Source organism: Microchirus variegatus (assembly GCF_963457635.1).
Source record: "Microchirus variegatus genome assembly, chromosome: 22".
NCBI lineage: Eukaryota > Metazoa > Chordata > Actinopteri > Pleuronectiformes > Soleidae > Microchirus > Microchirus variegatus.
This window is the reverse complement of record NC_139823.1, coordinates 6,737,889-6,749,693: the sequence shown is the minus strand read 5'-3', so window position 1 is coordinate 6,749,693 and position 11,805 is coordinate 6,737,889. Positions and strand designations below refer to the sequence as shown.

The 11,805-nt window shown below is 37.9% G+C and overlaps 1 protein-coding gene across 1 annotated transcript; it reads right to left on the bottom strand.

Moving 5' to 3' along the window:
* Positions 1-1,522: 1,522 nt before the first annotated feature.
* Positions 1,523-10,655, bottom strand: LOC310943374 (sorting nexin-4-like). The gene is made up of 14 exons (XM_083908926.1): positions 10,534-10,655; positions 9,190-9,314; positions 8,436-8,577; positions 7,969-8,118; positions 6,401-6,448; positions 6,134-6,189; positions 5,983-6,055; positions 5,600-5,661; positions 5,337-5,402; positions 4,587-4,676; positions 4,107-4,206; positions 3,772-3,917; positions 3,329-3,443; positions 1,523-3,175 (listed from the first exon to the last, which is right to left on the bottom strand). The coding sequence occupies exons 1-14, from the start codon at positions 10,621-10,623 to the stop codon at positions 3,128-3,130; spliced, it is 1,311 nt and encodes a 436-aa protein (XP_083765052.1). The 5' UTR covers positions 10,624-10,655; the 3' UTR covers positions 1,523-3,127.
* Positions 10,656-11,805: the final 1,150 nt, after the last annotated feature.

Sequence of the window (11,805 nt, the reverse complement as noted above, 5' to 3'; positions counted from 1 at the left end):
TGCTTTCCTTGCAAACATACTTTTGGCCACTACCATGGTTGCCATGGTAACCGGAATACAGATCAAAGGAAGGTGAGTCTGGTGTCAGTTTGGGCAGAAGCCTGCTGTGTGGCTAGTGGGAACACAAAATGTGAAAACGTCTAAATATGGTATTAAAGGGAATTTAAAACAGCTCATCAGTCTGATTTTCTCAGGCAGGTTGTTCCAGAAAGCAGGGAAAAAAGCTAAGTGCTTAGCCTGGATAAGGGGATGTGAGTCGGCCCCAAGATGAAGACCTCAATCTACATCCGTGCAGGCTCATATGGTGAGAGATCGGATGTAAATTTAGGGGAATTTACTGAGGAGCCTTACTGCTGCATTCCTGTATGCTGTGATTCCCAAAGGAATATCTGTAAATGTAAACTCGACCCGTCAAGAGTTCATGGACTTTTAAAAAAAAAAAATGTTAAACATGGTCTCCACAGCCATGATCCTTAGACCTTTAAGACATTTCCTTTTAAAGTTATAATAATGCTATGATTTAGGTGGTCTACACAAATGTCTCACAGCCTAATAAGGCTATAATTTACTTTGGTTTGTCAAAATATCAAATTCCTCAAGAGTAGACTGCTTTGCTGGATTCTGTTTTTTAATGTTAAATTAATGTTAGGTTTCTATTTGAGAAAACCACACATGACCTCATGCAAACCAACCACTAGGTGGATCTGAAAAGAGATCCTTTTTTTTCTTCTTCTTCTTCTTCTCTAGCCTCTGACTCTTGTCTATAACATTACAGGGTTTGAAATCCCTTCTTTTTTACCAGTCCAGATCAGCAGGTGGCGCCATGAATTCACTCATTTACTCAAGAGGGCAATGACATTTGTTGAAAAACACACTCTCATTGCATTAAAAAGACTGAAAGGCAACTTTCTGTAGGATTTTATCTGCGTTTTAAATATGATTATTAATTCACTGCCTACTGCTTTACCCTTTATTAAGCTATGATTATTCTATAGGCCACATCTCAGTAGTTTGTCCATGATGATGTACACTTTCTTAAAAACTATCCATCCATTTTCTATAGCTTTATCCTCCACAAGAGGGGTGCTGAGGTGCTGTGCCAATCTCAGCTGACATAGGGCAATAGGTGGGGTACACCCCGGACAGTTGGCCAGTCCATCGCAGGGCCACATATAGAGACAAACAACCATTCACTCACACTCAGTCTGGAGCGTCCAATCCACCTAATCCCCATATTGTATGTTTTAGGACTGTGGGAGAAAACCCACTCACACACGGGGAGAACATGCAAACTCCATGCAGAAAGACCCTTGTTCCAACCGGGGCTCGAACCCAGGTCTTCTTGTTCCACTACTCTTAAAAAAACTAATATACATTAACATGGTAGAGAAAGACAGTGCTGAAGGTCTTTAGATACTTTTTACAAGAAATTAAACAGACAGGTAATTTTCCCAATTGTGGCCAGAATGTGTACGTGTGACTGGATATTACATAATACATTAAAAAAAAAAAAAAACCTGTTTCCAACCGCACCTTAAATGCAGACTTTTAATGTGACACTCCCTTCTTTTTTAACGGTGATTTATGTATACAGTTGGAGGAAAACCCATCGAAACCCACTCGTGATTTTCTTATCACCACAGGTGTCATGGAAAAAAACAGGAATGTGCCAACCCCGTTGAAACGGCAGCACGTTATTCTGACACGTATGATTTACTATATTTAGACCTTTAGAATGTGCTCAGTAAAAGAACGTTTTTTTCTTTTAGCCCCAAAGACAAACACAATGAAACAAACAAAAGCTTCTCAAATAATGACCCAGGTGTTCATGTGGAACAAAAGCAGCAGTTCATCATTCTTGTTTTCAATATCATCTGTGTTTCGCACACACATGCAACAGTATAGGAAAAAAAAAATGTTTATTAGTCTTAGCACAGTGAGTTCAGTGAATTCTTATTCAACATGTTTATTATTAAAAACATAATCCATGAATATCCACCGATCATCTTCACTCAAGACAAAAGCAGGATTTGCCGACAGAAAATGATCTCTGCATAAGTTTCAGATGTCGATTGTTACCAAACATAACACACGTGTTGGAAATTTATTACGGTTTAAACGTTTCTACATTTTGGTCATTAGTCTTAATTAACAATCAATTAAGTATTCTTGGTCTATTTAGTGCAGCAACTTAACACCAGGTCAGCAATTTATTTTGTCCTTCCCATGTGCAAAACCAGTCTTAGTATTAAGGCAAGGAAGATTAAAAGAAATAAAAGGCTCTGGTGTTGATCTTTATGTGTCTCACTTTTAACATCGCATTTGGTGGAACAAGGCAGTTTGTGGGGTTGCCACAATTAATTCTTACAAAAAAAAAAAAAAACTCCCAATAAACAAACAACAAAACAAACAGTCTGAGGTGTTCCCGGCTGAACTTGCGCATGGCTCTTTGCGTTTGGCACAAATAAGAAAAAAAATCCCATAACTATCCCAAATGATGTGTCCCACCTGGCCTGTACAGGTATGTCGTTGGTCACAAGCACTTTGGTCACATATCGTCAATAACGACATTAAGTCTGACATCAGCAGAAACATGTTTATAATATAATATGAAAGACGAAGTGAGGAAATTTAACCGAGTAGTGTTTTTTGTGTGTGTGGTCCATGCTTCTTAACAATTTGATTTATAACATTTTGTTTTTGATAGATGCATGTCGAAATTTCAAGAGTTGCATTTATTATTATGGACAAAAAATCTGTCACTAGAAAATGTCCTATCTTCTGCTCCTGCAGATTAAAAAAAAAGGTATTTGAGGCAATTACAATTAAGTGAGCTCAAAAGTGCCATATTAGTCCCAATGTAAAACATGCAATGCATATAATACAATGTGTTTCAGTTTCTGCAACTCAGGTCTAGTATGGAAAACTTAGATCGTTTGCAGATGGGTTTGAAATACAAAGACTCATCAAATGACTGAATTAATGGCAAGCCAGGAGAAAGCAGTAATTTGAACATTCTGGTCTGTTACCATAAGATGGCAGCATTATGAATTGCTGACACTTCCAATCTGTGCAGACTGATTGCCTGTTGTTTTGGTGCAAAGTGTGATTGGCTGCAAAAAATGGCTCACATTTTGTTGAAACACTCCTTGGCGTTAGACCACACTTGGATTCCCTGGAAGTGGAACAGAAACCAAGAGAGATTTTGAGGAAAACAACAACAAAAAAGGTGTGAAGCGGACATAATGAATAATACAATCAGGAACATCAAATCAGAGCAAACACATTTTAACAAGGTAAAAAAAAAAACACCCATTATACTTCTTACCTTCTTACACATGCTGATCTGCATAATGGCATAGCTGATAAGTGCTTCACGCAAATCTTTGTCTTTCTGCTCCTTAAACCGTTCAATGTCATTCCAGGCTGTTTGCAAAAATTCTCTGAAGACAAAATCATAAACAGAGACACATACCATCACCTTTCAGTTTCAGCATAAAGGTAACTTTAGAGATTATTATAATTGAGGGCAAACTGTCTGACCACAGACAGATGGTAGATAAATAAGAAAAGTACACTTTACACATTAAATTAGTGCTTATGACCAAATGGTATACAAAGGGAGTTGTACAAGTGAGTAAGTCTGTGTGTGCATAGCTGCATACATTATGGTTACTCTAATACATGTTTTCTGCTAAGAGTAAAGTGCTCACTGCTGCAGTTACTACCACCGTTACTATATATACATAAACTAATTGGTTTTGCACGTACCGGCACTCTTTGTTTTTCTCTAAGACTGCATCCTCCCCGTCCTCTATACTCTGCTCCAGGGCTGCCAACCTGCTCTCCCTCTGCTCCTGGCTCTCCTGGCCAAAGAGTTTGCTCGTCATCCCCTTCAGTGAGAAGATTCGTACCGTCTGTGCAAACATACAACGTAAACAGAAAAACTAATTAAAATCTAGCACTATATACATTTATTTCTATATCTACAGTTCTGTTAAATTAGGTACAGTCCTTATGTTTAATCATGCTCTGACAGTGTAGTGTATATTTGTTTTTCTAGTATAAAGTGAGCTATAATGAGGCAGTGTGTTGTCGTGTGTTACCCCAGATGTAATCTCTTCCTTCTGCTGTTTCTTATTGGCAAGGTCTTGAACTGCCATCTCCAACTCATACTGGATCAACTCATGTTTCCTACATACTGACCTTTAAAATGAGCAGATATTCACAATTTAATATTAATAACAGAGACATTTATGTAAGGGGGAGGTATAGTTTGACCAAACATAAAACTTGAACCAGGAGGATACTTCCATGATGGATACAACTAGTTTTAGCATTGTTTTAGCTAAAGAGAAATTGTTCTTTTAAACAAATTCTACAAATATCTGACGAGAGCCATAGCTGATAACTTTAACTTCTGCACCAACCAGATCTATGTCTGAGGGCCAAATGTACCTTCATTCTGTGCATATATTTATACAGTGAAATATGAGTTAAAATCAACGAGTTATCTGCCAATCACGACGACAGAATCTACTAAATTCACAAACATGACAGTTACTCGTTTGGCCTGAAACATTTACCTCACAGCGTCAGTGTAGAAAAGATATTCTTTCAGTTGGTCTGCATAATGTTCTTCTTCCTCCAGAATGTCATCTATCGACGCAGCATATCTGTGCACATACACACAAAGTCACATTCAAAAGTCAACCAATGCCAGCAAAAGGACTCAAGTAGTTCAGACTTGTCTATTATTGTTTTTTATGTTGTTAGTGTACACGGTTATTCGGTTCGAAATTGAAGAAAAACCTGTCATACTGGGCCACCGGGTAAAGATTAGTTTTTGATCACAGAATCTGTCGACATGTTTTATGTCCTGTGCCAAAAGAAACTGCACAAATGTGTATTCCAGCACACTCCCAACACACTTTAAAGCCTATTTGTTGAAATGTATGGCTGTTGACACTTATTTACATGAGTAAATAAGTTGTCTGTAAATACAGTGTCTGTAGCCCTTGTAATACTATAATAATAAACATGGCCAGTCATTTCAGACTCAATGACACACCAATCACTAACTGACCTGCCTAACTACCTATGCAGTTCTGCTATGAGATGTTTTGTGATCAGCAGTTGCTTAATACTCTGCTATTGCAAGCTTTTCTAGACTACAAATACACAACATGTGTATCTTCCCCCCAGACAACTTACTTTTCGATTGCATTTGAAATGTGTTTCAGAAACAAATTATGGACTCAAGCTTTGAGATGAGCATTTCAGAGCTATAAGCAGAGGATGACGTTGTTAGGATATACCTGTAGTTCTCTACTTACGTGTCCATGTGGTGACCAGCACTCTGCAGTCCGTCACCCATCTCATTTTCGATAGCACTCCACTCACTGGAGACACAACAGTTCAGTTTAATTTTACTTGAATTTTTTGCTTAAGGTTCTTTTTTGTGCTGCATTTGGGCTAAATGTAACACATCTGTAAATTAAAAGGTTGATGGACACAGAATATGAACAAAAACTCTTTAAAAAAACTAAAACTATCATTGCAGAAAGAAAACCGAAACAACAGTACATGAGTCTCTCACCTGAAGACTCTACCGTAGTTTCCGTGGACCTTGTAAACTCCATACAGCCTGTCTGCTACTCTCTAGAATAAAGACAACTACATTACTCATTACATACCCCATTTTGTACTTCAGATTACCCAAATAAAAACATAAAATGAGTGAGAGAATTGGCCCAAGATTAGATCATTGCTTCTACTCTTGTTCATAATTGTTAAAGACAGTCTTGTGTGGAAATGACATGCACATTTGTCTGTTGTGCTTTTGTTTCATAAATGAGGGCTAATGCCTCGGGCCATGACTGTCACTTGCAAAGAGGCATGGAAGCGTAAACTAGTTTACATAAATAGAAGGAAGTTTGAATATGAGCACATGTGTGTACATTTGCATATGCTGAAACTTACCGCCCTGACCCGGAGTAGCTGGGAGATGGCGGCGTTCAGTTCATCACTGTAGTGCTTAAGTTCTGTAAATTGCCTGGAGAAACATGGATCAACACTCAAACCGTATATTAAATATCTATGAGCATGTCACTTATATCCATAATCCACATACTTGTCAGGGTTCTTGACTCTGTACATGGCACTCAGAGACTTGAGTCTGGAATCAGCCTGATAGAAAACAGAAATACACATTCAAATTAAGTTGCGAGGAGTTACTTTGCATACAGAATACAGGGGAATCTGTGAGGGGGTGGGTTTGATACGAACCATGACAATATGAGTTCCCTCCAATTACACTGACATGCAAGTAAACACTGATATTGTTGGTTACATTAAATGACAGCAAAATGATGGGGACCAAACACTAAAATATCCTTACCTTGTCTTGGAAACCAGTAACCAAAACCTCCTCCTTCCATTTTTTCTCCTATAGACAGATGAATGAAAGATGATGATGAACTCAGACGGTACCATCAGTGTAAAAACAAAAAAAAAAGGTTCCACCAGCTGACAACTGCACTACAAGAGAACAAATGGGACTGTACTGATCTGATTTTCAGCAAAGTAAGGACAGCTAATATTCCCCTGAGAGATAGAATGGATATAAAGTGAGAAATAGACTGTCATCTTGACAACGTGAGATCACTCTGTGGCTGGAGCAGAAAATCAACAAAAAAATCAATTTTCTCATGCTGTATGCTCTGATATGCAATCTGTAATTGCCTTTTTCATATTTTTCTTGACTCTTTATCAAGGGTTTTCCCTACCATTATGAGATTTCGGCGTACCACCTAATCATTTTTTTTCTACAGCTCTGGAGAAAGGATATTGCATTGTAATATCCTCTGTCTTGATAAAGATTCTGTTTTTTTATTTGGATTAAAAAAGTGGGCTGTCTAGTATTTCAGAAATAGACACTTACATGGTCAAAAGAACAGATATTCTTATTTAACTGAGACAATACCAGTGTAGTTATTGTTTGACCGATGCATCATGTGTTGTTCTTAGCTTTAATGTTTATGGTTAAGTGTAAAATCTAGCAACTTTTTGGTGAAGTGACATGTTGCAGCTTGATACTCAAAAGATTTTTAGTTTTGTCTATTGTGGGCTATTGTAAAAATCTGGTGGTCCAAAATGGCTGCCTCTGGGTTAATATAAAACAACAATTCATACAATCAGGTGATTACACACTTCTGAAAAAATAAGCATAAGTGTTTAATAAATTAAAATTACTTCACCTAGATTTTACACACTGGACATTGTTTTGTTACTACTATGTTCTGGGGGTATGAAACAGATAGAAAGCAGATCTGTCAGCCAACAGCCAATTATTGTGACAGCCTAGAATTACACATGTCACAGGTGATCAGCTCTAACAAGATGAAGTCGGAAAACTGCCAAGAGAAACTGATAAGGCAAGAGCAAAGTGAGAAAGACAGGAATTGACTCGCTACACTAACTCCATCAAAGGACTGGGGGCCACAAAGAAAGTGAGCAGCCTTCAGGTAACGGCTGACAAACAAACATTTTGATAGACAGCAATGTCAGATATCTATAGGAGGATAAAAAAATAAAAAAACTCCAGTTCTTATCCTTCCACATGCACTGATGTTGCTTGGTGTGGCACACAGCGTGATCCCTTGCAAAAACATACATTTTATCCATCAACAGAATTTTCTTTTCTTCTTGCTATTGCTCAGTATGCTGTCATTACAAAATATTGTAATGACAGTTCAAAAATGATGCACAGTGACTCAGTACTCCAGAAACACACATATATGCGGGTACCCTATAGCAACATGTCCAAACCAATGTAGCCTCTTAAATGAATTTGACAGAGTGGCATTCTAAGTTGGAACACCCTGGTAGATCTAACAAAGAGGCTATTTTGTGTATGACAGCAGACTGCCATGAAATATAATCTATGGGATACGTTTGGATACTAACCTCAGTAAGAAAGCGGAAGAATATTTTATCATCAGCAAGGACATGATGTGATGCAACACGCAACAGAAAGTTTTCCAGTCCAACTCTGCGTCGCTCAACAAAGTCTGGGTCAAGGTTGTCTGCTGACATTTTGTGCCACACAAACTCTGCCTACAAGACATACAGTCGAGGAAGAGAAGACACATGTCACCTCAAAATTCATGATAAACATTTAAAGAGACTATATGTAGATTATGTCACAACAGCTAAAACAAAAATTATGGATCTACAAGGCGCTACACTTAAAAACTTTTCCGTAACATCAACATAAACAGAATTAGCAGGCTGTAATTTACATTTTACTGTTCTCTGAAGGCATATCATGGTGATTTTACGTGTTAATACAGCACAATTCTTTCATACAGCTCCTGTAAAAAAGGCCCATGAAACACCTCACAGATGAATTTATCCACCTTAGTGTCACTCACCCTTTTCTCTGGTAGTGGAGGGATGACGATGTAGGGGTAAGTGACCAGGAGGTACATTCTTAGCAACTCAAACTCACTGTAGCGTCTCCACAAACTGTCCGGTGCAGCTGACGTAACTCCCTCTATGACAGTTTCAGCCGGCCTGCAGGTGCATAAATAAAGTGTATTTGGAGAGTTCATAGAGTATCTTGAGACACAGAAAGAAATAACAACATATGACATCTTACTACTTAATTACATTAAGTGAGTATAGTACATGGCGAGTATTGTAACACTTATTTTTGCCCGATGACAAATATGTTAGTCTATAATGTAATATTATAAAGAAAAAATATGAGAGATGTACTTTATTTATCCACTACAACCACCATATTTGGTAAGGTATAAATTCTTATTCCATGTCTTGCAATCAAACAGTTGTACCTGAAACTGGGGCTGAACCTCCTCAAACATGTGAACTGCTCTGAAGGTTGTGCAAGTACATCTTGACTGCTTGACGGCAGGCAAATCTGATGTTTTATTGAATGAGATATTTTGAGGGCAGACTGTCCACACTGTTATTTGGGATTCAAGTGATACAATTGAAGTTAAGTTGGTGTCCAGACAACCAACCTACATTCAAATTGCAATTCAAACAACCCCCAAATGTTTTGAACGGTATTTTTTTCCTGATGTTCACACAATTTCAATACTTACAAAAAAATGGACATGCAAAAATAATAATAGGAAAAACATCCTCCATGATATGACCTACCGTGTTTCTATGAGGTAGACAGTGTAGGTTTCCTGCATGTTAACCGTGTTCTTCCCAGTTCTCTTCTCAGCCTCAGGCACACTTATCTCAATTTTTCTCAAGAGAGCTGTCCCTTTCTCCACCATCTACACAGAGAACACACAACGTGTAAGGATGAGGAACACAAGACAACCAGATTATGGGGAAAATATGATGGTATGTAAACTGTATAAGTAGGACTGGGCAATAAGACTTTCTCTCCAACCTGATTAGATTACACTATTGATTGAAAAATGTTACAAAACGTCTATTGAATGAAAATGGATTGATATTGCAAAAGCAACACAGATCAGATTGCAAAGCGTGTCTACAATTGGTGGAAACTACAGAGTTGCTTATATTACACACATTAATAAAATACAGCTGAAAATGACCACTCACTTACAGTAGCCTGCACCTGTTTATTATTTGATTTTGCCAATAGAGGGCACTGCTCCTCTCTTGGTCAGTGGTGGGCTTGATGTAATGTGAGACCTTCACAGAAACACTGTACCTTTACCTTTACCTATTATCACTATTTAGCTATCCTCATCTTATTAAATCTCCAGTTTATCCAGGCTTTAACTAGGATGCCCTACGGACTGGTTGTGTCAGCAAAAAAAATATAAACCGTGATAAATGTTTTGATTATTTTTGCCCTTTCGCTCAGTCTTGCACCAAATAATACAACCAGATGCAGCTGCATGCAAAACGGTTCTCTATTATTTTAACAGTAAAAAATGTTCCTTAAGGCCATGCAGCTGCAAATAATGTATGAGTACAGATAAACACTGCTTCATTGACGAGGTTTGTGACAGGCGTGTGCAAGTCACAAGATGAAACAAGATAACACAAGATAACACTGACCAAAAACAAAAACAAATGGACGCTTTCCTGCATTATCTCCTCTCAGTAGAAACCATGACATTTATTGTTTGTATGGAACTATGCTTGGAGGACAACTGGAGGAGTTAAGCTACTTAAAAGTAAACAAAACTTTAGCGTTCAGATGTGCTAGCTAGCAAGCTAAAGACAGCACCAAAGTTTACGGAGTATGCTAGCAACAGCACATTTAGCTGACACGGTAACATTGAACGGCACCTTAAAGAGTTAGTGGTTAAAACTATCTTCGAAGCAAGTTGGTTTTTCATAAAAATCAACAGCGTTTTGAACATTTAAGTGGAAAAGTCTCCGTGGCTCGAGTGTCATTCCACTCTAGCAAGCTAACATTACTTTAGGGTGTGTTTTAAAAACATTTAAATACCAGTGAAAACGTGTTTTTAAACCTGAAACATGAACAATAATGAGCATAGCAAAAATTACGACCGTGTTCATGGTGTTGTTCTCTGATTCCGACGAAGTGAGGTCGGTATTGCCGATTACGGCAACTTCGCTGCTTCCACTGTCTGCCATCATCTTCGGGCTGTTGCTGCTCTGGTGTCAGCTGAGCTGGCACACTGGGTCCTCCCCTTTGCGCAGGCGCAGTATGAGCTCACTGAACGTTGGCTGAGTGGATTGTGTTCAATCAGCATAAAATAAAATAAAATAAAATAAAATAAGTGTGCTTTTATTGAACGTGTCCAACAGTGACAACAGCCAGCAAACACTTATGCAGTAGCATTATATCATGCAGTACCCATGCAGTAGATGGTATTTCCCACTTTTAATGAATCAATAACACATCGAAAATGTATTCTGTTCCACAAGCTCTTCAATGTTTAAACTCAAGCAATAACTGTAACAGGGCTCTCAAATGCAAATGACCTCGAGGCCATTGAAAAGTATATATAAATAATATTCCATCATGATATCAAAGTTGTTGTGATGTTATCATGAGGATCTTTCACAGTATTTGAAAGTCTTTGTTTTGATATGAAACTATAGTCCAGGGTGAAAGCATAGTTATTCTGCAAATTCATCTTTAAATAACACTAAGAGACTAAAATAATAGAATTTTTAAAAAGTCCAAAAATTAAACTAATTAAAAATTAATATATACATACTTTTCAAAAATAAAATGTATATTAAAAGTATAATACTAAATAAACTGAGCACACAACTATTTCTGACTTCTTAGTTGTTTTCATGATGTTTGAAAGCAACAATCTGAAACATATTAGGAATTTTTTTTCAGTATGGCTATATGTATATGATTTGGTCCCCTTCTCTTCGGTGGTAGATGGTCGTGGGCCCATACATGAATGACAGGGATGCGGTAAACCTCAGGCTAGTAAACAGCACAGAAACAAGGCCTTTTAGTTCCTGTGGTTATGCTTTTGTGCAGTATTTAATGTTTAAAGAGAAGGGTGGAGCAGCACTTAGGAAGTATTTTATATAGATGTCACTGGGTATGAAGAGGGATGTTGGACTGCTGTGGTGGGGGAGAGAGAAATGAAAGAGAAAAATGCATAAAAACGAATTAAGCAAATGGAGGTGAAGTATATTAATATAATGACAGGCTGTAAAATGAATAATGACGGATGGACGTGATGCTGAGGTGTGGCTTCAGGCTGCAGCGTGTCAGAAAAGCCAACTTCTGCACCGTGACCAGCTGCATTCACATCAACAGCACAGTTACTATTCTTTTCTGCCACTGAC